This window comes from Anser cygnoides, chromosome 1 (genome assembly GCF_040182565.1).
Source record: "Anser cygnoides isolate HZ-2024a breed goose chromosome 1, Taihu_goose_T2T_genome, whole genome shotgun sequence".
Lineage (NCBI taxonomy): Eukaryota > Metazoa > Chordata > Aves > Anseriformes > Anatidae > Anser > Anser cygnoides.
The window spans coordinates 146,744,475-146,770,416 of record NC_089873.1 but is presented as its reverse complement, the minus strand read 5'-3'; the positions used below and the strand labels follow the sequence as shown (position 1 = coordinate 146,770,416).

The following is a 25,942-nucleotide window of genomic DNA, read 5'->3' as shown; positions in this document are numbered from 1 at the left end:
CATGCTCGCTGGCCCCCCACACAGAGAATTTAATTTCTCTCTCCCGCTAAGATATTTTGGCACTAGAGGAACTTGGAAGCTTCTGCCACATTTTAAATTACAGTTCCTAAGTAACCATTTGATTTACAGCAGATAATTGTTGCATATTAAAAAATAAATTACTGAAATCCTGTTTGGTTTTAATGGGATAAACATCCCATTGCAAGAATTTCACACAGTTGGTAGTCCTGAACAAGGATGTTTGAATAATAACCACTTCGTATTAGTTTTATTTAATCTAAACGTAACATTCATCTGGGACACGTGAGTTCAGGGGTTACCAAACCTCATGCAAACCTTGCTTTTTCTAACGGTCCTTGTGGCCTCTCCTGTCATGAAAACAAGATCACCGATATCCCTGCTGGAACTCTGTTTCCACTGCAATTTTATTCTCAATTCTCCAATTTTCAGTTCATTTTTTATCTGAGCAGCAGCTGAAATTCACTTCTAAGGCTGCAACATGATTTAAATAGCCCTGAGGGGTCACTGTCAAGGAGTATGACATCCCAGCTCCCATTTTCCTCTCCAGGGCAGAGTGTGTTTTTTCTTATGTCCTTCCCTGGCCTTTTTAGGACAGATGTTAAGGGACTTGGTACTATACTGTGCCAGGTATTGCATTCCCTTTTCCTAGAAGCCAGTGTGCAACACAGGCCTGCTTTCCAACGATTTTGTGTTGTTGCAGACCTGCGGATATGGCACCAAAGACGAGGACTATGGCTGCATCCCCGGCCCGTCAGAGAAGTTTTCCAGAGGAGGTTACCAGATATGCAGACGGCACAAAGACTGTGAGGGATTTTTTCGAGCCACAGTCCTGACACCAGGCGATCAGGAGAACGATGCAGAGTGTGGACCTTGTCTCCCAGGGTAAGTATTCAACTACAGACCTTTGCTTTACCCAAGGCACAGCAGAATACTTTTTTTAATGTCAAAATCTCTGACAGTTTCTCTTCATGTCCTAGCTGGTTGTAGTACAATATTGGTGACTTACACCTTTTAGTCCCTGCTAAAACAGTAAGTGTAAATATTTCAAAAGTATTGGTGAATTTAGTAAATCAGAAGACCTCATCAATAGTACTGAAATCTCAGTGACTGAAGAAACAACTGTTGGGAACAAACTAGAAAAACTGAAATTTCTCCTGTTCATAGAAACAGAAAGGAAGTAGTTCATGTAGTATAGGTGTGCAGTGATGTTGTAGATGCTCTAAGAAGTACATCTTGGCCTCTAGCTACAACATTGGAAGTCCCCATTGTCCTCATTCATAGCTTATTCATAGGTCCTGCATCCTATGAATAAGCTTCGTGAAGATGTCCTGGATTCCCTGTAGGTCCATGCTGGCACTGGAAGTCTGTGTCCACGAACACATAATCTCTCTTCTCCAAATGTGACCAGCTGGCAAATTTGTCAGTAGCTGACAGTGTTAGCTAACAGAGCTGTTAGGAGATGGTTCGTGTTTAGTCAACAGAGAGAAACGGGTGTAAGGGGCTGCTAATGTAGTGCGTGTGCTCTCATTCAGAGTAAAAACAAGTTCCAGAGCTTGTTGAAGGGGCTAAAATATAAGCTGTTTTATTGTCCATCTTTTTAATGCCTGTTAAGCTCAGTGTAATTCTGATAGTAATGATGAGAAAGCAGTTGCTACACTGAATATATTAGTAATATATTCTTCACTAAGTTACCTTTGGAAGCCTGAAAATCCAAGCATGCATGTGCTTTCATTTTTTTTTTATTTTAATTTTTATTTGTGTGTGTGTGTAGCGTAAGCAAATACTCTATAACACAACCTCACTTTACCTACATTTTCAATTTCTGCCACTGTGGCTTGTTGGTTTAGATATTCACCTCCTCCCAACATTTGGCTTTTGTGCAATTTGCAGACGCAGCATAGCCCACACAGCTTATAACGCAGGAAACTCTGCTTATAACTGCTAAAGAGACTCTGCAAGGCTCCAGGTTTATTATATCAGCGAGTCTGTGTGAAATTTTCACAGTTTACAAATATAAAGGAGGACTTGTCTAACTGCCAGCCAAGCAAACTGATGATGTGATTTGAAAAGAACTCCCTCTTGACTTCCCCTCATACATCATAAAGAGCAAGAAAGTTAAATAGTGGCCACAGTCGCCGTTTTGCAATTTTGTCAGGACTAATGAGGTCACCCAGGTGGGAGTGGGGTGCTGGCTGAAAATAATCAGCTTGCACAGCTGGTGCTTGGGGAGTAATCTGAAAACATCCTGTTTGCACAGGTGTAACCTGCAGCAGAAATTGGCCTGCCGTAGGCTGGCTGTGTGCAGCTCCTGGGTCGCTTTGGCAAGGCCAGCAGCTAAGGAGAAACATGCACTTACTCTGAGCTTGAAGAGATTAAAGTCTCGGGATAAATTACATCTGGGCTGAAACAAGCTCTGAAGCCGTCTTGATGCAACTTGGAGAGCCCAGAGGTTTCTTCTCTGTGTGTGGGGGGGGAACACAGAAGCCCTACATCAGAGCAAGAGAGCTGGTGGGCAATGCTGACCCTTTGCTATTGCCCCAGTGGCACAGGGACATCCAGGTGCCTGTATGAGTGGCATCTGACAGCACTCCCTTGCCCAGGGAACTCAAGGAACCTCTGAGAGTGGAAGTGGAAAATTAAGGTCTACATTTTCAGAGGACTGTGCTTCAGTAACATGTTGCAGACCTTCCCCAGGTAACAGCCCGCATGTTGCAGTCTCTGTCTGGGGGCATCTCGTCTTTTTGGTATTTCCCACCAGCTCAGCAAAGCAGCCTGAAGAAAAGATGAGAATGGCACGTTCTGACCAAAAGTTTTTAGACAAAGCACCACTGAACTAGCGACCTTTACCAGTGGCTGCAAATGTCTTCTTCTATCATTTGCTTTAAAGTTGACAGCAGATAATTAGGTATTTTTCCTTCATATTTTTTACAGTATTACTGATGTTCTCTTTTAAGGAAGGAGACCTTTGGTACAAGAGCATCCATTGTTTCTCTGTGTTCAGGTTCCCTTTCATGTAAAATAGGAATAACACTATTGGTCAGGCTTACAAGAATGTTGCAAGACTGTGACCTGGGAAGAATTTAAAGGCTTATCTCCAAAGCTGTGGTTTTCAAAATCAAAGTTAGTCCGCCAGTGATCTCTGGAGGTACCTAGACCTAATAGCCTGGGGCACTGCAGGCTTTACCCTCTGCTCCTATGCAGAAGCACTTCCATCATGGTGAATAGGATAGGTCAATAATGGGGAAATTAGGTACAACTCAGAGTCCCCTCCCTCAATGGGATGACCCGTTAGGTGTTCTTGGAGTATGTTGGAGATCATAACCCACGAGGAGCAGCCACAGCGGGTCAAAGCAAAGGTCTTTTTAGGCCAGCAGCAGCCATGAGTGGATACCTACAGATGAGTAAGAACAGGGCAGACATATATGATATCTTCCCCTAATGCTGTCCCAGCAGCTACTTTCAGCTCGAAGCACTGGCCTTCTCACAAGACAGAATGCAAAGGGATAATATTTCTGTAAAATGTAGTCAGAAATGCCTCAGCTGCCAACTCTTCCCCTTTTAATGTGTTTGTCCATGGTTACACCAGGTCCAATTCTCCTCTCGGAGGTGTTTTAAAACAAGCTTTTTTCTCCGTTTTCAGAATGACAAGGTTTAGCAGTGTGTTTCTTACAAGATAAAGTCTCCCCCTGCAGTTCTGGGTAAGGCAGCAGATGCTTTCACTTCTGTGCTCACAACCTCCCTGTTACCTCTCTGCAGACTGTCACCTGCTGAAAACACAGACCCCCCTGTTCCCAGGTGTCCTGGTCCCTGCAGGAGGCAGACCTAAACCCGGGGCTCCAGATTCTGCTTCTGGGACCAAGTCCCTGAATGTGACATGGTACCACCAAGATTAGCCCAGGATAAACCATCATGGTGTTAAGAAGGAATCATAGAATCATTAAGGTTGGAAAAGCCCTCCAAGGTCATCTGGTCCAACTATCACCCTACCACCAATGTCGCCCACTAAACCAGGTCCCTAAGCACCAGGTCCAACCTTTTGGGAAGCACATCCACGTTTCAGTCTAGGCTCCGCTCTTGTGTTTTTCCTTCAAAATCCAAAGCCTGGGAGTGCTAAGGAAACAGAAATAATAAGTGGAAGAGTAGAACCATGAAAATTCATGATTTTTTTAATGGCCACTTCTTCTCTATAGTTAGTGATATAAAGAGATCAGATACTTCCAACATTGCTTTTAATACTCGGTGCATTGCAAAATAGCCAGAAACATCAGTCTGTTGCCAGTACTTCATAGGGGTGAACCATCAATGTCTGAAACTGCAGAACTTCCTACTCACCTGGGTGAACAGTTGCTTGCCAATGAACATCATCTTCAGTCTTATTTACCCATCCTCCAGCATTCTCCATTGTGGTGAAAACCAAGAAATATTCCACCAGTGTGAATTAATTACATGTTGGTAATTCCAACAGTCTGTTGGAAGGGCTGTTTATCTTCCCTAAACCACTGCGGCTATTACATTGTGAATCCTAGCTGTCCAGTATTTTTCTTTATAGTTTTATGTGTATCTTTGGCCTGCCACTCTCTCTTTCTCTCTCTCTCTCTTTTTTTTTTCTTTTTTTTTTATTGTGGTTTGGCAGTCATTTACTGCTTTTTTATTAACTGCTTTGCAACCTAGTATTCTGCAGGCCCCCACAAGAGACAAAAGATGAAGTTTTGCTCTTGAGAGAAGGGCAGAGTGTCAGAAGGGGCATGGGGCACAGAAGCCAAAGGGAAGAGTGAGGGTGAATCTTTTAATACCAGTAAGAAAAAAAAGGGGAACTATGTTCAGTTTGCATGCTCTCTGAGGTACCTCCAAGCACCACCTTCCACCTTGCATCTCAGTGTCCATTTCCTGGACATTTATAGTTTGTTTGAAGGCTGGGCCATTCATTAGAGAGCAACTGATTTTGATGGACAGTTTCAGCAGTGATTTTCTAATGTATACATTTTCCAGAAAAAAACATTCTGCACATACATAGACAGGTATGTAAGAGCAGAGAATGGATTAATTGTTGCTTAAAATGTTTATTATGTTGAGTACTCATCTACATAGAATAGATTAGGACTGTTCATTTCTTCATTAAAATTTAGCAAGTGATTTGTAAAGGCATATCCGTAACATCAACTGTGTATGATTTGGATGTAATTTACTCATTATATTGTCTGTGGATCCTATTCTTGCATAACCAATTACCTTATTTCAAGACTAACTTTATTGGCAGCCCAGAAGTTCAAATTATGGAAAGTTTTCCTTCATGCTGTAACTCTATGATCAAGGGCTTTCTTATAAACGATACAACAATGAACTTAGAGAAAAAAAACTGTGAAGCCTAATCTGGCTTCCCCTGTAAGGGTGGTGTTTTCCTGCATTTGTTATTCAGATTTGGCTCTGTTGTTACTAAGATTATTCTTACAGTGCTTGTGAAGAGAATTAGCCAACCATATCCAGCTGGTGGTCTTGCCTGAAAGACTGCTGTTTCAGAAAATAATGCTCTTTTATTTTGAAAGGTCTTATTTCAGGGCATGCCGTAAACTGCAGCTTGAACTCAACAGGGAGAATCATGTTGTTTTAGGCAATGATACTACTCCTTGTCATGTAGGCTTGATGGTTGATTAATTGTCTTTTAGGGGTAAAAGGAAGAAGAGAAACACTGTCTCCATTCAGGCAGTTAAAAAAAAAAAAAAAAAAGAATAATCTTTGCATCAAATTGCTTATAAAAGTTGGTGTATTTTTTTTACATGATTTTATCTCAGTGTAATTGGTTGCTGCTGAACCATGCTCAGTTGCAGTATATTAATTTACACTGTTTTGCCTCATCTTGCCCTTCGTTTCAGTTACTACATGCTGGAAAACAGACCTCGAAACATATACGGGATGGTTTGCTACTCGTGCTTGTTGGCGCCTCCTAACACCAAAGAATGTAAGTGCTCGACAATTTCTGTGCATTTCATCTGGTTTTGACTCAGATCATCTGGAAACTCAATATGAAGTTTTTTAGCGATGATTATGATGTTCAAACAATGTCAGTCTCCAGTAGAACAATTTCTGCTTCCAAATAGCCTTGCCAACAAAGGAAGCAAATGCTGAACATTTGGGGAGAGATCAGAAGCTTCGATTTTAGGACCTGCTATTGTTCTGTTATACTCCAGTTTTCATCTGTTAAGATGTCCCATGCAGTAGTTATCTTTATTTAACCAAGTAGGTGCAAGACAACACAAATCTCTATAATTTTTTATTCAGTTCAGCTATGAAGAAAACATGGGACGCTTTATAGATCCTTGTAAAAGTACATCACACCTTTTTACATCCTTTGGTTTCAAAGTGATACAGCTGTTAATGTTGGAGTGTGATAGCCAGCAATGATAAGAGGTATAACTGTATATTCCATTGACAAAAGGGGAATGCCTGTAGTTTGCTGGTTGAAAAAAAAATATATGCAAGTGTGTGCAACATGTTGGCAGTACACATTTGTGTGTGCAATAGCCACTCTCAGGCTGTGGGGAGCGGGGACAGCCCTGCAGTAGCACTCTAAAGCAGACGTAATCCCCCCAAGAAGACTGCATTCTCCTTTAAAGCGTAAAGAAAGTGAGAAAGTGAAAAGCAAAACTGAGGCTCCCTCTGAATGAGCAAATGACTTGGATGCTCGCTCAGAATCTGGAGCAGACCAGGAGAAAAATAAATAATAATAAAAAAAGACGAAAACAGCCAGTCCCCCAGAGAAACCTGATGCATGTAAAAACAAAGTCCCCTCCATGTTCTGTTCTTTTAAAAGTCCTTACCATGAAAAAGAATTGGAGTACTTTGCCTGCTGGATTTGAAAGCAGTGGTTGATAAAAAGCTCCCCGAGCATTTATTTATGTATACAAATAGCAATTACCTAATTCAGATGCTGCTGAACCATGTGTGGTTGGTACCCTGCAAGCCACTTCAAAGGAGGAGGATTGGTTATTAACAGCTACTACTTTTCCTAAAGCAGAGGAGCTCCCCTTAGCCAGGGATAAATACCACCCTGCAGAGCTCCTGGTGAGCGGTGACAGCCCGTATGGAGGTACTCCCCTGACCCGTGTGTGTGCAGCCTGGCTGCTCAGCTCACCCTGCCTGGCTGCAGGACCCCAGCCGGTCCCAAAATGTGTGCTTCTACCCCAGAAAGCAGGAGTGGGTGAGGGCAGGGTAAGCACAATTCTGGTGAGGTTGGGTCTGTACTAGGAGGCGAGGCAAGGGTGCGAGGGAGAGCCCCACTGCGAGATGTGGGAAGGAGGCGGAGAGGTAGGTGAAAACACGAGGTTAGGAGGCTCGGTGGGAGATGAGGGCATGCGGTGTGGGACACACCTTCTCCTGCATGCATGTGCAGGCTGGCTGCCCTGTTGATGGGTATATAGCCATGCCTGCTGCTAGCCAATAGCCCACCGCTGCTGAGGGCACCCAAGCCAGCTAGGCCCTAGAGCCTGACTTGATTAGCGGCTGATCGGTCGTACCTGGCAAACAGACAAACAAACTACCCTGTTAGCATGCCACGTCTTGCTTCAAGGTGCGGGGTATTCATCTCAACAGTTCCTTCAGATGCCACCAGCCGGTATAGATTCAAACACCCCCAATATGCCTCATTTCCAAAATAAAAGATGGCATGAGATAGCAGGATTAATTGGAGATGAATCGCTTCTTCAGCTGCAATGGTCTGCCTTAAACACATGCTGAAATGGAATTTTGGTAGTATCAAACATATTGTAGCTTACTCATCTGGCAAGGAACTACTGCAAGATGTTACAGCTACTTCTCAATTCCAAAAACAAATCTTTGTCTTTTGCAGGATATCTGGCAGATACTACATATAATGTGTTTACTTTTGCGAGGAAAGTGTCAATTACACAAGGGATTAACCACATGCATTTTTAACTTCATAAACACAAGAATAAATATACTATCTTTGGGAGGAATTTAGGCAACCTACAAACTGACTGAATATTAATGTAGAAAATGTTAGCCGTACAAAGAGTAAACATAACCATTTTAATCAGGTCCGTGAAACCAAACATTTGATTACAATTGTTCAATGGGTCAGAAAGGTTCTGAAAATCCAAATCCCTCAAATCACTAATCTCAGATAATTTGGTTCATGATGTCTAAAATCTTGCCAGGGTGCTGCTCCCCAGAGCTGCCTTTTATCCAAATACTCCTCTGTATGGCACATAACTGGAGAGAGTTGACCCAAAAGATGGCAAGGAAACAAGGGTGGCAAATTACTTCAAAGTAGGAAGCTGGGTATGACAAGTTCTGGCTTTAATACTTTTCTTCTAGATTAAGAAAAAAAAATAGGGCAGACAAATCCCATTTTAGGCCTTCATTAGGTTTGAGCCGGGACTGAAGGACAGTGGTGTTTTCCTTAGCTGCAAAAATATCTTGCTGGGGTATATGTACCTCGCCTGGCCTCCGTGTTACACAGGGCCACAGAGCACAAACTAAGCTGGGTATGTGCGCTGCTGCAGGGAAACCTACTCAAAGACTTTGCCTGACTGTACATTTTATCTGGCAGAAAAGTATTTGGTTTTGATCAAAGGGTAAACAAATAACTTTCAACTCCAAGAGCCTGCTGTGCAACTTTCATCTCCTAAACAGTCAATAAACCTTGAAATGGCTGAAGAAACAAGATGAACGCCCTGTGTCCCAGCATCTGGAAACAGTAGTGTAAAGAATATGGAAAGTGAGAAAGAGATTCCCCGATGAGCCTGTGTCACCTTTATTCTTTCTTCTCAAGTGACTTAGATATAAATAGCACAAGTACCATGGATCACGGGGGGAGGAGAGGGAGATTTTGTGTATAGGTCAGATATTTAATTGAGATAAACATGTCACCAGATTGCAGCGTTGAAAATCTCTCTCTGGAGTGAAGGATAAAAGCAATAATTCTCTGTGGTCTTTGAGAGATGTCAGTATTCAGTGGTGGCTTGTGGGAAAAGTGCTTGTAGAGGGCAGGGAGTGTGCTTACATAGGCATGAGGATGTGTGCTACAGAATCACAGAACCATTAGGGTTGGAAGAGCCCTCCAAGATCATCTGGTCCAACCATCCCCCTACCACCAATGTCACCCACTAAACCATGTCCCTAAGCACCACGTCCAACCTCTCCTTGAACACCCCCAGGGACGGTGACTCCACCACCTCCCTGGGCAACCCCTCCCAGTGCCTGACTGCTCTTTCTGAGAAGAAATGTCTCCTCATTTCCAACCTGCACCTCCCCAGTGCAACTTGAGGCCATTCCCTCTAGTCCTATCCCTAGTTATTTGAGAGGAAAGCTTTTTCTTTCTTGGAAAAGAGTTTGTCTCTTGAAAGGAGTCAACATCGCCATAAAGATTGTGATTATTCATCTCCTGGGCACTGTGAAATGCCTATGTGTAAGACTTTGGGACCCTCATTTTTAATGTGTAGAAGCCTCAGGCCTGGCTTGCTAAGGCCAGAGGGGCAAAACGCCAAAACATCAAAGATGTGAGACCTTCAGCTGCCTGTGAAGGAGAGCATGAGCCATCAGTGACTCTTGCCAATGCTAAATTGGGATATGCTACCTCAGTGACAACTAGCAGCATTGCAGAGAGTAAGGGAGGCAGCTACTGGATGCAGGTTTCCTATGCAAATTGGGGGATGATGCACTGCAGGTAGTGAGCACCAAACCACTTTAAGATGTGGCTTCCCACAGTTAATGGTGCTGGCTTTGCTGTCAACAGCTCTGGCATTGGAGTCAGTTGAGGCCTCTGAATATGTAGGGTTGTTTCTTTGTTTTGTTTTGTTTTCTTTTATCCAGTGCAAAAGACAGAAGATTTAAGCTACACAGAATTTATCTGGCACAGAGGTACAGCCACTGCTAGAAGAGATTTTATCTTTGCACAGCTGCAGTTCTCAACCATTTTATAACTCTGCTCCTCTGCTCAAACTTTGATATTTGCCATTCCAGCTCAAAACTGATAGAGGAAAATAAAATCAAACCTCATTACAAAAACGTGAAGAACATTGTATTTTGAAGTTGTATTTACACAATTACATCAAATATGCAAATACTTTTCCACTCACAAATGATCAGTCTAGGGAATTTCAGCAATGGATTGAGGGTTTTCTTCCTCTATGCATTCTTATGTGTGCATGGATGCAAAATATTGTTAATTCCCCTTTTCTTTTTTCCTGGCTATAGACATGAAAATGGTTGCAATAATTAACCTGTGTAAGTTTTTAAATCTAACATATGCCAATGATGGCTTAGCAAAATTAAAAAAAAAAATAAGAACAACAAAGGAAAACAATGGTAGTCAAGTTATTTTTGAATTACCAAAGAGTGAATGGCATCTGGAAACATAAAAGATTATTTTTATTGTTGTCTCATTAGAACTTCAAAAACAACCAAACAGATGAGAGAGAACAATTTACTAACAGGCTGACATCTCAGACAAGCTCTAATCAGTGGTCACTGCTATACCCATGTGCTCAAGACTGAGAGATCAGACTCCTTAACTGAAATGTTTAACACAAACGAGCCTAATGCCAAAAGCACTTGTGTTAGTGAAAAATAATAATTCCATAGGTTTTCATTTTAACTCCCCATTCTTTTTAATATCACTAATTTTCTTTCCTTGCCAGTTTTGTCCTTTTGTAATATGATCAACATCAAGACATTTTCCTTCTGTTTCAAATTATGCTTACAAATGAATAAGCTTGTTAGCTGGAGCTAACAAACTTTTTTTTTTTTTTTGAGTTGTTTGATCTCTGAACACCCCATTCCTCTTCACATGTGGAATGGGAGAAATGTTGAAGGCAGTGCTTTATTGTTCACTGGTGGTATGGCCTTATTCTCATCCCCTCAGGGCTTGTCTATATTAGGAGAGGAACCTAATATTAGGACAAAATTGGCCAGCCTCAGCCATAAACCTTAAAGGGGAGGGATCTGAGGATCAAGCACGGGGTTTGCTCTCTTGAACTGCTGGGAAAGCTGGGCCCACGTATCACACAGGAGGTAATCTGGGCACACCGCAGCTCACCTGAAAGCTCTGAGGACTTTGGAGGACCACAAACCCTGGGAGAAGCTGCAGGTGCCTGTAGCATTGCTCTGTCCTGCCTCACAAGCCTGCTGCAAACCTGCAGGGCCACAGCATTTCACCACCTGCACAAACTGGCCACCAATGCACAGGGGCATATGAGAGAAGAACTCCTCGGGGTCCCTGCTCAGGGTCCCTTTCAGCAGGGTCTATACTGCTGTTATTCCCTTTGTGTTGCACAGAGAAGGAGATGGCAACACTTAATTCCCAGAGCTCAGTTTAATTCATGCTGCATGTATTTATGACATACCAGTACCATGCAATTAAAGCTCTCAGTGAATTCTAAACAAAACTGCAATAGTTGTAAATAAATTGTCAGGCTAAGGCCACACAGCCTACAATCACACCACTTCCCAGCAAAATAAAAGGAGAGAGAAATGAAACAGTTAAAGACATTACAGAGAGCATGGCAGCATAAAGCATTTATTTTTAGGTGTCTGAGCAGCAGTGGTTACTTGCAGTGAGAATGACCAGATCTAAAATTTAAGATTGGAGGAATTTTGCTATCCAAATTTGTAGAGGGCTCACACTAGAGAATTGATTTGCTTCTCATTCTTCCTGATTTAAAAAATACCTAAACTTGCTGAAATATGTACCTGCAGCTACAGTAAATATTAGAGTGACCTGCCTTATGGTGTTCTGTATGTCTCCTGAAAATAACAGACAGTAAAATCAGAAGCAGTCAAAAAGTCTTCCACTGTCTGGGATATTCTCCGTTATTAGTGATTTGCAATATTTTTAGAGTTGGCTGATGTTTGATTGCTAAATTCATATGTAGATGCCTTAAAAAGTAGCTTGATTTTGACAGCTGCTTCAGCTTCCATGACTTTCCAAGTGTACAGGGCTTCAATATGAAGTGTTGTTAGCTTAGGTTTGAAAGTAAACCTTTCATGTACATATCTGAATAGAGATTTACATTAATTTGAACATTCTGACCGGCACTTTCAAAACATCTAGGTCTTTATTTATAACTAGGTTCCGTTATAATCTAGTTTCCGATTACTTTGTCAGGCATATACTTTCTACCTTTATCGAATTTCGACTAAATATAATATATTTTTCAGCTCATATTTCAGGCTGCTAGTTATTTATTTCAGTGTGTGCTTTATCTTACTTCACTCCTTCAAAATGGTCACAGTGGCTGCAGGCACAGCTCGGCTGGCAGTAACGAGTATGGATTGCCATTCATAAATGGACCGTGGCTGTGAGGAGAGGGATTCATCAGGAGAAAGCGAGCTGCTCTCAGTAGCAAGAAGCAAACACATACACGCGTAAAGACATTTTTAAAACACTTCTTATTTTGGGATCACTCTGATAGTCTGTTGCGTACACACTTTGTGTATTTTTATAATCTGTCATTAAGTATTAAATAAACTTCACCAAAAAAAAGCTGTTGCTAGCTATGAGCAGCACTGCTCTGCTGGGACCAGTAAGCTGACACCTACAGCAGTGTAAGTCAGACACACATATGGTCTCCTACTGCACCAGATTTCGTTCAGGCGCAAACACTTGTGAGAGGGCATGTTGGCAAAACCTCCCCTCCCTGCGCCCTCCTCCTCCCACAGATCTGGCAGTTTCGTTCATCCCTTCTTACTGTAAATCTGCCTTGAGATACACAAACAACTGCAACGGTCCTGTCACACACAGCAGAACGGATCTTTAAAATGAAAATATTATTTTACTGCCCTGCATTTCTTCACTAGGGGGACAAAAGGCTGGCTGCATGGCAATTTAAGTTAAAGCTATCTTTTGAGTTCAAAACAAAACAAAACAAAACAAAAAAAAGGCTGCCATTTTTTTTTTAATAAAAATATTTCTAATGCAAAAACTGACAAAGCTTCAGTGATAACCATCTTTCTTAATGTCTTTATCGCATTCCTACAATATTACTTACAGGTGTCTAGGAATATAAACCACTCTTTTGCACAGCTATATTACAGCCATCAGTCTTTTTTTTTTTTTTTGTGCTTAAAACAGAGTTGTTTCCATATGTTGCACTCTAGCACTTTAGGATGTCTCTTTCTGAGCTGTATCTAAGTCTTTGTAGATTATGTAAGTGTCATCTATATTGGAACCAGAATTAATAATGTGATCTAGATGCAAAACTGGATACACATAGGAACAACTGACATTGGAGTCATGGTGTGCTGCCGGACCGGGAAAAAGGAACAACTACAAGTTTTGTTTCTTTTTGCCTATATAAATGCCATGAACTGAAATTCTGCAGAAGCTGGCATATTTGGTTCCCCTTGTAGTGCAGGTGCATTAATTGGCGCTTGCTTCTAAGCCACATCTAAAGAACTATCTTGGCTCATAATGAATAAGCCAAATTATTAAATTTGATAATAGGCTTAAAATATGCATAATGACTAACTCCCACATAGGCATATGTAAAAGGCCATCGTGTTGTAGCATCAACCCAGATCTTGCCGTGATACGTAGCACAGAACAAACGACGTAGTCCCATTCCCATGTAAGCAAAGGAAAATTCTGCACGTAAGCTCTTCCGAAGCTGAAGGTGCTCACCCTTGTGCACTGGAGAGGCTCCAGCTTGTGTTTGGGGTGGGAAAGAGGCTGTATCCTGATGTGGGGTAGAACTGGGTGAAGTGTGGCAATGACGCCGAATGAGGACCAGATGACCTTCCCCATTACCTCTCCTGTTTTGTGCTGCTGCATGACTTCCCACCTTGGCTCTCCTTCCTTCCACAGATGAAAAACATTGCTAGCAATACCTAATAAGCTAAAAATACCAAGTGACTACAGGATTGATTAGACAGAAATACAATTAATACATGTTTGAAGTGAAGGAAAAGAGAGTGCGATAAAACTTGTTTATAAAGGAGACGAGCTCAAGCTTGTTAGATAAACTGCAAGCAGACAAAGCAGAGCAGTTTGCCTGTGTTAATTGAAAGGCAGTGGAAGAAAAGCTATTGTTGACTTGTTGCAGCTTGCAAGAATTGCACAGAATTGCAATTGTCTGTAATTAGGTTTGCCGGGGGAGGTGGCAAGAAGAGGCAAAAGCCTGGTAGCCGGGGACATGAAAGTACAGACATGTCTCTGGCTACAACAATGGCCATTTCCTAGATTTCTTCCATTGTCCAGCTGGGATGAGTAAATAGATGGGTTGAGACCAAGGGTGATTCATTTCAGTTTTATGAAGAATTACTGAAAATTTATCTGTTATTAACTCCACTATACGCAGATGACCTCTTCACCCACTGATACGTAGATGCTCCACTGCTAAATTGCAGGTTCTGGAGCTTGTGAGTAATTCTTCCTAGAACTAAGTTTGTCACAGAGAAGAACCCAGAGTCATGATTTACATAATCTGCCTGTCATTTGAATAATACTAAAAGCATCTGAATTAACAAATTAGTATATTTAAAATTTCATGAAAACACTTCTTCAGTTTCAAAAAGCAATTATAATAAATGATTCCGTTTCCTTCGAAGAAATGAAGTTTGAAAGAAATTTTACCATTGTTAAAGAAAATCTCGTTTGAAAACATCTGCAACTCATACTTTGTGGCCACTTAAGGAGCGTACATTTCTTATTCACTACATGCAGCCATGTTTTATGTTAGGTAATACTTTTTCTGTTTTTTTTTTTTTTTTAGAAAACGTTTGTCTTAATTTGAAGAGCATGTCTATTTCTTTGTTCTTAACCACGGAACATTTCTCAGACCATTCCAGGCCACTTAATTTCCTGTCAACTTTACCTAGTGGGTTGAATTTCTTTACTAGGTCAAGATAATGGCTTGGTGAGTTCCCAGCTACTCTAGCTGCCTCACCAGCTTGTCGAGCCATGTGCTCTGTGTACCTCACCAGGTGACTGGGACAGTCTTCTGGCCTTGGGTCTGCTGAATTTAATTATCATCGCTGGACTTTTTCCATGCGCAGCTAATATAAAGCAGGAGGGATTGCTTCCCCCCCTCCCAGCTAGAAGATGGTTTTCAGTTGCTGTCAATGGTAGCTGTTTGCACAACCTGCTTACCAATTATGTGAAAAATGACTTGAGACACAAGAGAAGGTTTTCTTCCAACCCCAATGTTTTTATGCCTCTTTTGGAACTCTATTTCAGCACCATCTGTATTTTAATATAGCACTCAGATCAACAACCTTATTTCCAATAACATTCAGTATTGTCTAGTACTGTGAAAAGACATTAGTTTATGACTTGGTTTACTGCTTTGAAAATCTGGTGTAAGACACCACCTGAAAGATTAATAAAAATATAAACTACTTTTAAACTTAGCTGTAGAATTTAGACGTGGAAAATCCCTACTGGACAATCTCACTCTGTTAGCATGAAGAAGTCCTTTACGTTCTTCTTTTCACTGTTTTTGTAGATTCCCTCCTCTAACTCAGGATATAGATTTGGACTGGACTGACAGGAGAAATCAAAAGAAACATGTTATCCAGCTAGACTGCAGAAATTATATTATTTCCTTCTATGGTACAGCTCCGTGAAACAGAAAGGCATTCAACATTCTTGTTTGTCACCTTTCCTAGGTTTTTCTTTGGGGTCATGAAGGTTTGTTTAACATCAGATTTTCATGGTGGCCTTGCTATAGTGAAGGATATCTGTCAGAAGCACTAATTTGATGAGTTTCTTTTAAGTTCATAACAGTTTACGAGCTTTGATTTCTTCCCCTCCCTCTAGATGCTATGCAAAAATGTATTCTAAACACAATTTTCAACATGCCAGCCACGCACACTGGGATTAGTGACATTTCAAAAAGCCACAGTGAATTCATGGGTTCTTTGCTAATGAACAGGAAATGCAATCAAGCTAAGGCAAGGCTGTTTACCTGGGCCAAGATACCGCTGTGAAGAGATGAAATGACTGTGGAAGTTTATGGCATTTCTGTTTGTATTGCAGGTGCAGGGGCTACCTCTGGTATTTCGGCCATTTTCCCGAGCACATCTGGCACAAGTACTTTTTCACCTTACCAGCATGCTCACAAAGGTAAGAAGGCATCCATAAATTTAATGTAGCCACTGGTGGTCTTAAAAATAACATCAACAAAGTGCAACTGAACTGATAATATCTATCGTGAATTTCATTGCCACTCTTTTTAGGGATTTCTAAAACTGCTATTAAAAACATTTCAGAATGATTTTTTAGTCCTTGGTTAATCAACACTCCTGTTTCAGAAGGATGGACTTAAAATAGTCTTGGACTGTACTGGGTAATGCCAGCAATGAATTAGCTGATTATGTGCAGCCATACAGATACCACATTATGCCTCAGCAAAGCCTAGCTTAGACTGGTGAAAATAATTATATTATTTTTATATTATTATATTATATTATTGTGTATTTATAATACACAAATGTAGTCAGTCTCTCATTGAGCTAACATAAACCGTTCTCCAGTATAATTATTAGTTTTTTAAAATATTTGAACGTGAGAACAGAACACACAGCAGGAGGACACAGTTACTGAGGTACTGACCTGATTTTGTCTGTAAACAAGATCTTGAGGATTGTGTTTTCAGAAAAGTTAGTTTTCATGCATTTTAACATATCTGTCATTTTCTGCATCCTTTCATGACTTTTCAATTCTAATAGCTGTTCACTGAAATTCTGCTTCTACCTTTTCACATACCTTATTTTAAATTCACCCTGCATCCATGCTGTAAGTCTGTTAGAAAAAAAAAAAAAAAAAAAAAAAAAAACACACTTATTCCGCATGTGCATTGTGTTCTGCTTCTTATTGCAAAGCTTTTGAGGCAGCCATAGTTATCAAGTACTTTTAGTTCTTGTCCCATTTATTCTTTATTTGTTTTTCTTTCTTTTTGATGCTGTTTCCAAGAATTCACTTTTTTGAAGGCTGCTACTCCTGCGTACATATAGCTTCTTATATTATTAGCAGATAATACAATTTCATACATATTTGGATGGTCATGCAATCAGGTATTTTTTATGAATACTGATAACTAGTTCTTGCAGCATAAATGTCACTGTTTTGAAAGCCTATTCATTAGTTTGCATTTGAGAAGTAGCACTTAGTTTTGCAATGATTAACAAGTAATCAGGACTCAGATCAAATAAATGAGTATGTAAAATATAAGTGTAGAGCAGACTAAACTATTAACAATTCTCTGATCTGAAGAGTTGCTTCTTTACAAAATATTTCCTTGCTTTTCCAGCAGACCTTTCAGGACAAGGACATCTGGCTACAGCTCTTATAATTGCAATGTCTACTATATTCATAATGGCTATTGCCATTGTCCTCATCATCATGTTTTACATTGTGAAAACAAAACCTTCTGCTCAAGGTAATTTTCAGCATAACAAATTTTAGCAGCAAATGCTATTTTTAGATAGCTTCTGAGAATAATTACTGTTGTATCTTTACATTCTAGCCTGTTGCAAGAGCCACTCAGTAAAAAATGTTGAAGCTCAGGCTAATACACAAGAAGAGAAGAAAGAAGTGCAAGGTATAAGTTGCTTTAATTTTGCTTTTTCTATCCTTTTTCTAACGTTGAGCTTAAGTGCAATTAGTGCATTCCTCTTAATTACAATTCCCCCATTCATTTGCAAAATGATTGTGTATAATAGCTTTTGTACTTCCAGAATGCCACTTCATCCTCTGATAGCAATAGCTAAAGCAGAGACAAAACATCAGTTTGGATACTCATTGCCAATTTAAATTTCTGTTTATCTGCAGATAATGTTGTGATATTCTCTGAGAAAGAAGAGTTTGAAAAGCTTACAGCAACTCCAGCTAAGGCTGCTAAAAGGTAAGCAAAAAATAAACATACTTCCATACCTTTGACTGAAGTGGAGAAGGGACATAGTCACCACTCATCCTGGTACAGAGGAATCCATTGAGAACAAAGCAGAAATAATTTGCACCAAAATTTCAAGTCTAGTGGACCAAGGAATAACGTGTCAATGGGACAGCCACAGGTAATAGAGTTTCTGGAAGAGGTGATCACAGCCACCATGTGTTAAAATATTACCTTGAGCTGTTTGTTAGTACCTGTGACCAGTTTATCAGTTCTCAGGGCTGTCTCCTCTTTTGTGAGGTCCATTCAGGGGACTTGAGTCTCACTTACACACACATGCCTTGGTAAGGTCCCCACTCACTTTCAGCCAGGAGGTGCAGAAATAACTGCTCCAGGCCTTAAGGGAATCCCTTGTCTATAGCATCATCTGGGTGGCACCACATGATAGTTTTCCTTTCCCGGCAGCCAAACCTGGCTGGATAACACAACTCCAGTGAGGTAAACACTGTCCCCAGTGGAAAATACTTCTATGAAGGGATTCTTGCAAGATGAGCATGATTGTGCAGCTTGGTGAGCACTGAACATATATCCTCTGTAGGTGGATGTGGTTACATTCACAGGATTTCAGGGGAAAGGCATTTTAAAAAATTGAAAACATTTTTATTCCATTACTCTGGGATAGCAAAAAGGAAATAATTGGAGTCAAACCACAAGAAGCATCACTAAGATAACCTTATCCTTCATTTTACAGTGAAAACGATGCATCTTCTGAGAATGAACGACTTTTAAGTCGTAGCATGGATAGTGATGAAGAAGCTGCAGTTGACAAGCAAGGGACTCCAGAGAGATGCTTGTTATCTTTAGTGCATTTGGCCAGAGATAAATCTTCTACAAACAATAAATCGACTGGGGTAAGGCTACTTTGAGATTTAAAAATTGACAGTTGTTTTCTGTATTGTTTTATGGTTTTGTTTGATTTTTTTAAGAAAACAATTTACAAACTATCACCACAAAATGCATTGTAATGCAGACAGGACTAATTTACAAGTTACAAGAGAGTTTCTACAATTAATTTTATTACAGTCTCATTTGCATATGATTTGCATATAACATTCCTTCAATATTTAAGAGTGTCTGTGCATGTGTATATACTACCCAGTGCTGAAAAGCAGATTGCTACAAGAGTAATAGCTTTGCTTTTTTAGAGAATTATGTTTTATAGTCTGAAGAAACAAAAAACAAACTGCAACTCACCAATATAGCTAATGCTAATATAATTAACCCCAAAGCTACATGTACTACAGGAAAATAAAATAATGTAACAGCACAGATGGATTCATACAACATCTGCCTGTCTTAACTCAGAAGCATTGGTATTTCTATGCCATTGAATTTTCAACGATATCCAGTGTTGTGCTTGTTGTCGGGTTTTTTTTACATTTCAAAAATACCTATGTGTTTTGAAGGTCATTCCTGTGCTCTGACGGACAACATAAATGCACTGTTTTGCTGTGGAAGGCCTTCATTTCTTCCTGCTGAAATGTATTGCTCAGGGCATTTTATCTCACTTAGACTATTTCAAGGCATCGCTAAGGCACTCCCTCACTCACACAACTATTTAGTTTATATTAAAATGAATGTTTCCTTAAAAAGAAAGTGTCTGCTCAGATATTTTTTATGTTTTAGAACTTCAAAAATAATTAAAATTGGCAATAGCTAGGACAAAAATGCATCATTAATACCATCCTTTTCTTTTTTTTTAAGAATAAAAAAGGTTTGAAAATGCAGCTTTTCATGTTTGCATGTTTTACTTTGTGGGGATGGTTCAGCCTAAACTTTCTAATAATCGCTCGTTTTTCAGCTGAGACCAGACACTCAAAGTGTCCAAGAAAGATGTTTTTCTACTTGTAACCAGTTATGACTATCTGAAAATAACTTACTACTCCAATGTTCATATTTTAAAATTCAGTTGTCTGAGGTCTCTGTATATATCCAACTTTATCACACTTCTGCATGCACTTGCTTGAAATTGGATAACACAAGTTGGGTAAGCATGAAATTAGAACTTTTAATAAGAAAATAATTGTCTCTAAAGACAATATATAGTAAATACATTCTCCTGAGTAGTTTAGATAGTTCATAAGCACATCTGAAGCATGAGCTATGCTATGTCTCCCAGACCTGCCATCCTAACATACTGCTAATGGACTGAAGCCTGCTGACAAGGCTGAAGACAAAGTTTTCAATGAAAGTGCAGATTGCATCAAGATCCCCCACTCTGTACCTAAGATTTCACAACTAAGCCAGTTGCCAGAAGTTAGAAAAGCAGTACTTTGCTTGAGGCTAGAGATTAAATAACATTTCTAGTACTGGAAAAAGTATCAAGGAGCTGCTGGAGAGGGGTGGAGAAAGTTAAAGGCCTGTTCTTTTCCAAGGCTGCTCTTTCCTGGTTAAAACAAAAACCATTATGGAATGAGCTACCACACAGAACCATCAGACCCACATTTACCTGCTTCTTCCAGCATAAGCTTTACAAATTTCCATCTTCTGGCTCAGACAAAAAAAGAAAATCACCCTGTGTAATTCTCTTTGGGCTTGGAATTCTTTAACCTCCCTCTTTGTCCTAAAAATGAGGGGAGAATGAAAATAGGTATCTAATTGTTGTCTTAAGAGGAATTTTAATAAATCCCATGGGGAAAAAAAAAAAGATCTGTAAGGTTCTGAAACAGCTAATCCAAGTGTACAGTAGCATCCCAAAGATTAATGTAAATTATACCAAGGATATGTGAACAACAGCCAGTGTCTGCATTGCATTTCCCTGCAATACAGCATGCTGTGAGACAGGCGTCGGGTGGAGCAGCCAGTTTGCTGTCTCCAGCTGCAAGTCTGTTAATCCAAGTAATTGATGTGCCCTGTCCTTTAGAGACCAAATAAAATGAGGAAAATAATTCAAAAATAAAAATAATAATAAAAAAAAAAACAAAACAAAAACCAAGAGTGAGCTTTCTTCATTCTGTTTTGCAGTGAAAAGTGGTGAATTTGTGGAGATAATACTAGAGTCCTACCAAAATGACAGCTTTTCAGAAACCTCAGTCCTAATGAGAGCTGGCGGAGAGATGACAATTCCAGTCCTTGAGAACTCATGACATTTTGACATTTGTTTTCAATCTGCATTGAATCCAAGGCCAAACCTTGAGAATATATTTGCTAAGTGAAACCGCATCAAAATGTCCATTTTCAGCTTGGAAAATGTCAGGGTTTTCAGTCTGAGCCTCCTTCTTGTCAAAAATGACGGCAGCACCCTGGACCTCAGATTTTCCCTGTCTAAAGTGTCACTGATTTTTTTTAATCTATCTGTAAAATCCTTTGGATTCATTCAGGCAATACATCATGGAAGAAAATATATAATTAATCTGTAATGCAGCAAGCAGCTCTATGTCAAGTGACAGAAAAGAAGATCCCCTTCTCTACAGCCCTCTTACATTATTGGAAGAAGGCAATTCCAGTCTGAATTTAATTCCCCATGGCCAGTCCTGTCCTGGTTTACCTGGGAATCCCTGCATTAATTGCTTGCATGTGTGGTATTGAATTTGTCCTCATTGTCAGGAGTTCACTTCAGTCCGAAAAAGAAATAAAATACAAAAACATTTAGAGCAGAAAAGTCAATGATCTGAAAAGAAGATAAAAAGATGGAAAAAAAAAAAAGATCTCTAACAGTGGAAAGCAAAAGCAGAAATATGTTTACTCTTCTCTGACTTGCTGTGTCCTGCTCTACGAGGCTTCAAAAGAGACCCTTCAGGATGTTATGCGATAACCCCTTGAGCCATGAAATTAGGATCTCCCAGAGGTTTTGGACTGCTCTCTGCCAATTGTTTACTCATGTGACTGAAAAAAATAATAATTCAATAACACTCTTCTCTTTCAGATTCAAAGTCGAAGGAAAAAGATACTTGATGTGTATGCTAACGTATGCGACGTTGCAGAAGGTGAGTGCACAAAACTTGCACCTATACTAGCAGCAGAAAACTGGATCAGAGCTGTTTGCTATAAAATAGAAATCCCTCTGTGTTCCTGTGGAAAGGAGAACTTCATGGAAAGGAAGTGCAAATCTGGAAGCAGATTTGTACTCACCTGCTAGGAAGCATCATGGTGCCCCGATTTCAGAGATGTCCAGGCTGGGTTTGCACACCACAGCTTCTCGCCAGATGTGTGCATGGGCTTCCTTCCTCTGGAGCGCAGCAGGGGTAGTGCTGGGTCATGCTTGGACATCGAAGCGGTGGAGAAGCACTCTCACGTTCTTCATCTAGAGGAAACCTGCTTGCTTGGTCTCTTTAGTGAGGTGGATAACAGGTATAAATTAGTTCCAGGTACGAAAGTGTGATTTGTGGAGGATCAGAACTGTGTTTCAGACAAAAGTCTCGACGTACTCTGCTTCTTTAATTGTGTCCTCCTTCTCACAACAAGTGGGGTTTCCAAGTAGGTCAGTGTTTTAAGTGTCTTCAGCACTTGACTAGCTGAAGTGTTTCGGCAGAAGGGACATGAATTAATTTTCCTGCAGAACAAAGGACAAGGACAAGACTGCTTTTACCTTTTTTTTTTTTTTTTTTTTTTTCCCCACACACTTGGTGTGCACATACCTGTGTGAGTTTTCTATGGTTCAGGGAGCTCCATTTCCCACCAAATTGCTGCTGTGGGGTATGAAGCACGAAAACTACAGAAGCAAAAGACTGTTTTCAGAAAAAAAAACACAGTAGCTGATTCTCTCCTCTATTCTGTGACCAGTAGTACATAGAAAAAAAAAGTCCAGGAAAAAAATAGCTTTTTCCCCACGGGATGAATGTTAAATCCTCTGTAGAGATTCAGTGATAGCAATGACAATTGAACATTTGCAGGGTCTTTTATGCTTGCAAGCATCTGGCATCATTGCTTCACCTCACTCCTCGCATTCCTACAAGGGCAACTTTCAATTACAGCGATGTTACAGCAGCTGCTGCTGACAGACTCAGGGAAGGGTCAGAGCTGTATTTTGAGCTCAAACACTAGGCTGGATGTACAGAGGTGTATTAATGGAGCTGCTCACTAGGGATATGTTTCCAATACACTTCTAATAGCAAGTAAATCGTTGCAGGAAGGGGTAGTACCATAGGAACACATAAAACCCATCCAGTATTTCTTTTCCATCCAACTTTTTATCTCAATTATTCCATGGCTATTGTACCCTACTGTTACTAGGTAAAATATGGCAATAACTTTGAAGCTAGACATACCTGTCATTGACTCTCACTTAAAGATTTTTAGCTGTGCTTATTGCTAACAGTATACACTGCAGCATTTTAATAAATGTCTTGAATAGCCAAGACTTGCTCACAGAGACATCTGACCATAAACACCTCCCTTTGCAGGTCTGAGCCCCACGGAGCTGCCATTTGACTGCCTGGAGAAGACGAGCCGCATGCTCAGCTCAACATACAACACAGAGAAAGCCATAGTGAAAACGTGGCGCCACCTCGCCGAGAGCTTTGGACTGAAGCGAGACGAAATAGGTGGCATGACAGACGGCATGCAGCTGTTTGATCGCATCAGCACAGCGGGTTACAGCATCCCAGAACTGCTAACCAAACTGGTGCAAATCGAGCGGCTGGACGCTGTCGAGTCCTTGTGTGCAGATATTCTGGAGTGGGCACAAGCAATGCCTGCTCCCGAACCAGCGGTGACATCCTGACGTGGCTGTGCTCCCACATCACCTGCGAGAGCAATGATTCCAGCAAGCAGCACACCAAAGACTTTGGACAAGAGACCCTTGACGTTTCTTCTGTGTAATCATTCCCCATACCGATGGGAAGCTTTTCTCTTTTACTTCTAAAAAGTGAAGTTACGCATCTACCAAAACGAGAGCAGAAATCTCCCAAGAAGCTTGGTATAAAACATGTCATTAAACAAAATGATTAAGTTAATCAGTTACTGGTAATAAGTGGACAGAAAAGGATCCATCTTCCAGTCTGTGTTTGAGTATATGTGCAGATAATCCTGTCACTACCCTTCCAGCCTGGCTTTCAAGCCACTGAATTGCTATCTGAAGATATTCCTATCTCTTAGGGCTTTGTTCAACCATTTAATTGTTGCAGTCAACAGCACCACTGCTACAGTATCAATTAATGCACATTAGGCACCCACATTTCTATCAGCTCTAACGCATTTAATATGTAACCAGTTTCATTTTCTGTATTTCCTATGGTTTTGTTGGATCTAGAAGTACGTGCATAGGTCAGCCTGCATACACAGTCTCCAGATAAAATAATTATACTATATGAAAAAAGCCCCAGCATAATTTACAGATGGAAGTGCTTCAAAACTCTGTATATAATGCTTGTAAATGCACTCTTGGTCCATACTAACATTTCAAAAATTGTAACTTCAAACTGCAAGTCCGCTTAGGGCAAGCTGGTTAGCAAGAAGGCAGTGAAGTTGGCAGTCACTCCTTGCAAGTGGAGAGGAGAGCAACAAGATTTTCTCTTTCTTGCTGTTAAAAAAAAAAAAAAAAAAAAAAAAAAAAAGGCAAAGCAAACAGCTAAACAGCTTGTCCACTACTACGACTACAATTTTTTTCCAGTAGTGACATCTATATATCAAATAATGTCTCAAGCAGAGGAATTTCAGATAACGTTTGACACTGAGAGCAAATAGAGTAGATTTCTTTGGACAGCTGAAATGTACAGGAACATGTGTTTTTGAAATGCTGTACTGTAGTCAATGCAGAACACGAGTGCAGGCCCCACAGGTGAAAACTCACTCCTCTGGAAGGTAAGGCACTATCATGAGTTTGTGCGCAACAAAATCTTACCTTAGTTTTTTCCCATTAGCTACTCTGATTTTGCTGTTTACAAGTTCTGTAAAACCTGTACAGACCACACGGCAGGAGCTGTTACCAAATGTATACACTTAATTTATAGCTAAAAGGAGCGATGACAGGTTTCAACAAGTGTCACCACTGAATTAAGAGAACTGGCACTTGCAAAGCTATAGTATTTAAATTCCAAATTGCTTGGCTGAACAAAATGTTATAAAAAACTATTAACTATAACCCTGAAGTTAACAACCAGTATTCCATCACTTAATAACTAGATATTATCTATGATAGTATGGTAATTGTGCTGAACATTTAGTATCCCACTTTGACATCTATATTTACCGATCTTTTCAGCACTTGATCTATATCGTAGAGGAAGTACGTACTGCAACACAAAACCTATCCTTCTCACTATTCTTCCACCACCTCTTTGGTCTCATAACTCACTCTTCTTTCATTTGCATACACCAAATTTGATGAGAATTTTGATTTTAAAGGAAGAAGAAAGCTGCATTTATTTGAATATTTAACTAGCTAACTGATGTTTAATTTATGGGTCTAATTCTTGCTATCTTGAAATCAATGACAAATTCATACAGACATCAACAGGCTTCAGAAAGATCTGTAGATTTGCTGACAACTCTGCAAACTTCAAGATTTTCAAGACCTTGAGTTTGCAGATTAAGTCTGTTACTACTAAAATAAGAAAAAAAGGAAAAAAAGAAAATGGGAAGATTCAGTTTCTCTTGTGCCAGTGTGTAACAACAGTGTTAGTCAAGGGACTGTCTCCTATACTTCACGTTTCATTTAATAGTACACACCATTTGTATGCTTAAAAGATGACACAGGAATCCGTGTTTCTATGCTTATTGGGCCTTGAAAATCTAGGGTCTTGAAATCATTGGTGCCAATGTGAACACAGACTATTTAACATTATTTTATTTAGTATACAGTATTTTTATTGTTACACAAAAGATGTACAGGAATGAAAAAAATCTTGTAGATCTTGCCAAAGCTTACTTTCTAATAATTTTGTTTAATGCTGTATATATAACTTATTATATTGTAAAATATGAACATAAAATATGCTAATAAAAGAAAGAGGTCAAACGCAGTTGTACTATCTTTATTATTATTATTTCATATATTGTCTTATAAACGTGTAATTAAAAAGTTAGCCAGGGGCAGGCACATTCCTGTGGTATGGGAGCGGCTAGGTAACATACAC

The 25,942-nt window shown here is 40.0% G+C and overlaps 1 protein-coding gene across 2 annotated transcripts in view; it reads left to right on the top strand.

Annotated features, from left to right (window-relative positions):
* LOC136786326 (tumor necrosis factor receptor superfamily member EDAR-like) overlaps positions 1-25,942 on the top strand; it is a 32,688-nt gene extending 6,746 nt beyond the window's left edge. The window contains exons 4-12 of one of the 2 annotated variants that reach the window (XM_066990473.1): positions 722-903; positions 5,892-5,977; positions 16,013-16,099; positions 17,289-17,414; positions 17,502-17,576; positions 17,807-17,879; positions 18,619-18,778; positions 21,793-21,853; positions 23,270-25,942. In XM_066990473.1, coding sequence (XP_066846574.1) covers positions 722-903; positions 5,892-5,977; positions 16,013-16,099; positions 17,289-17,414; positions 17,502-17,576; positions 17,807-17,879; positions 18,619-18,778; positions 21,793-21,853; positions 23,270-23,589 — 1,170 coding nt within the window. In that variant the 3' untranslated portion in view covers positions 23,590-25,942. Of the gene's footprint in view, positions 1-721; positions 904-5,891; positions 5,978-16,012; positions 16,100-17,285; positions 17,415-17,501; positions 17,577-17,806; positions 17,880-18,618; positions 18,779-21,792; positions 21,854-23,269 lie in introns of both variants that reach the window. The other variant, XM_066990472.1, reaches the window with a different exon arrangement.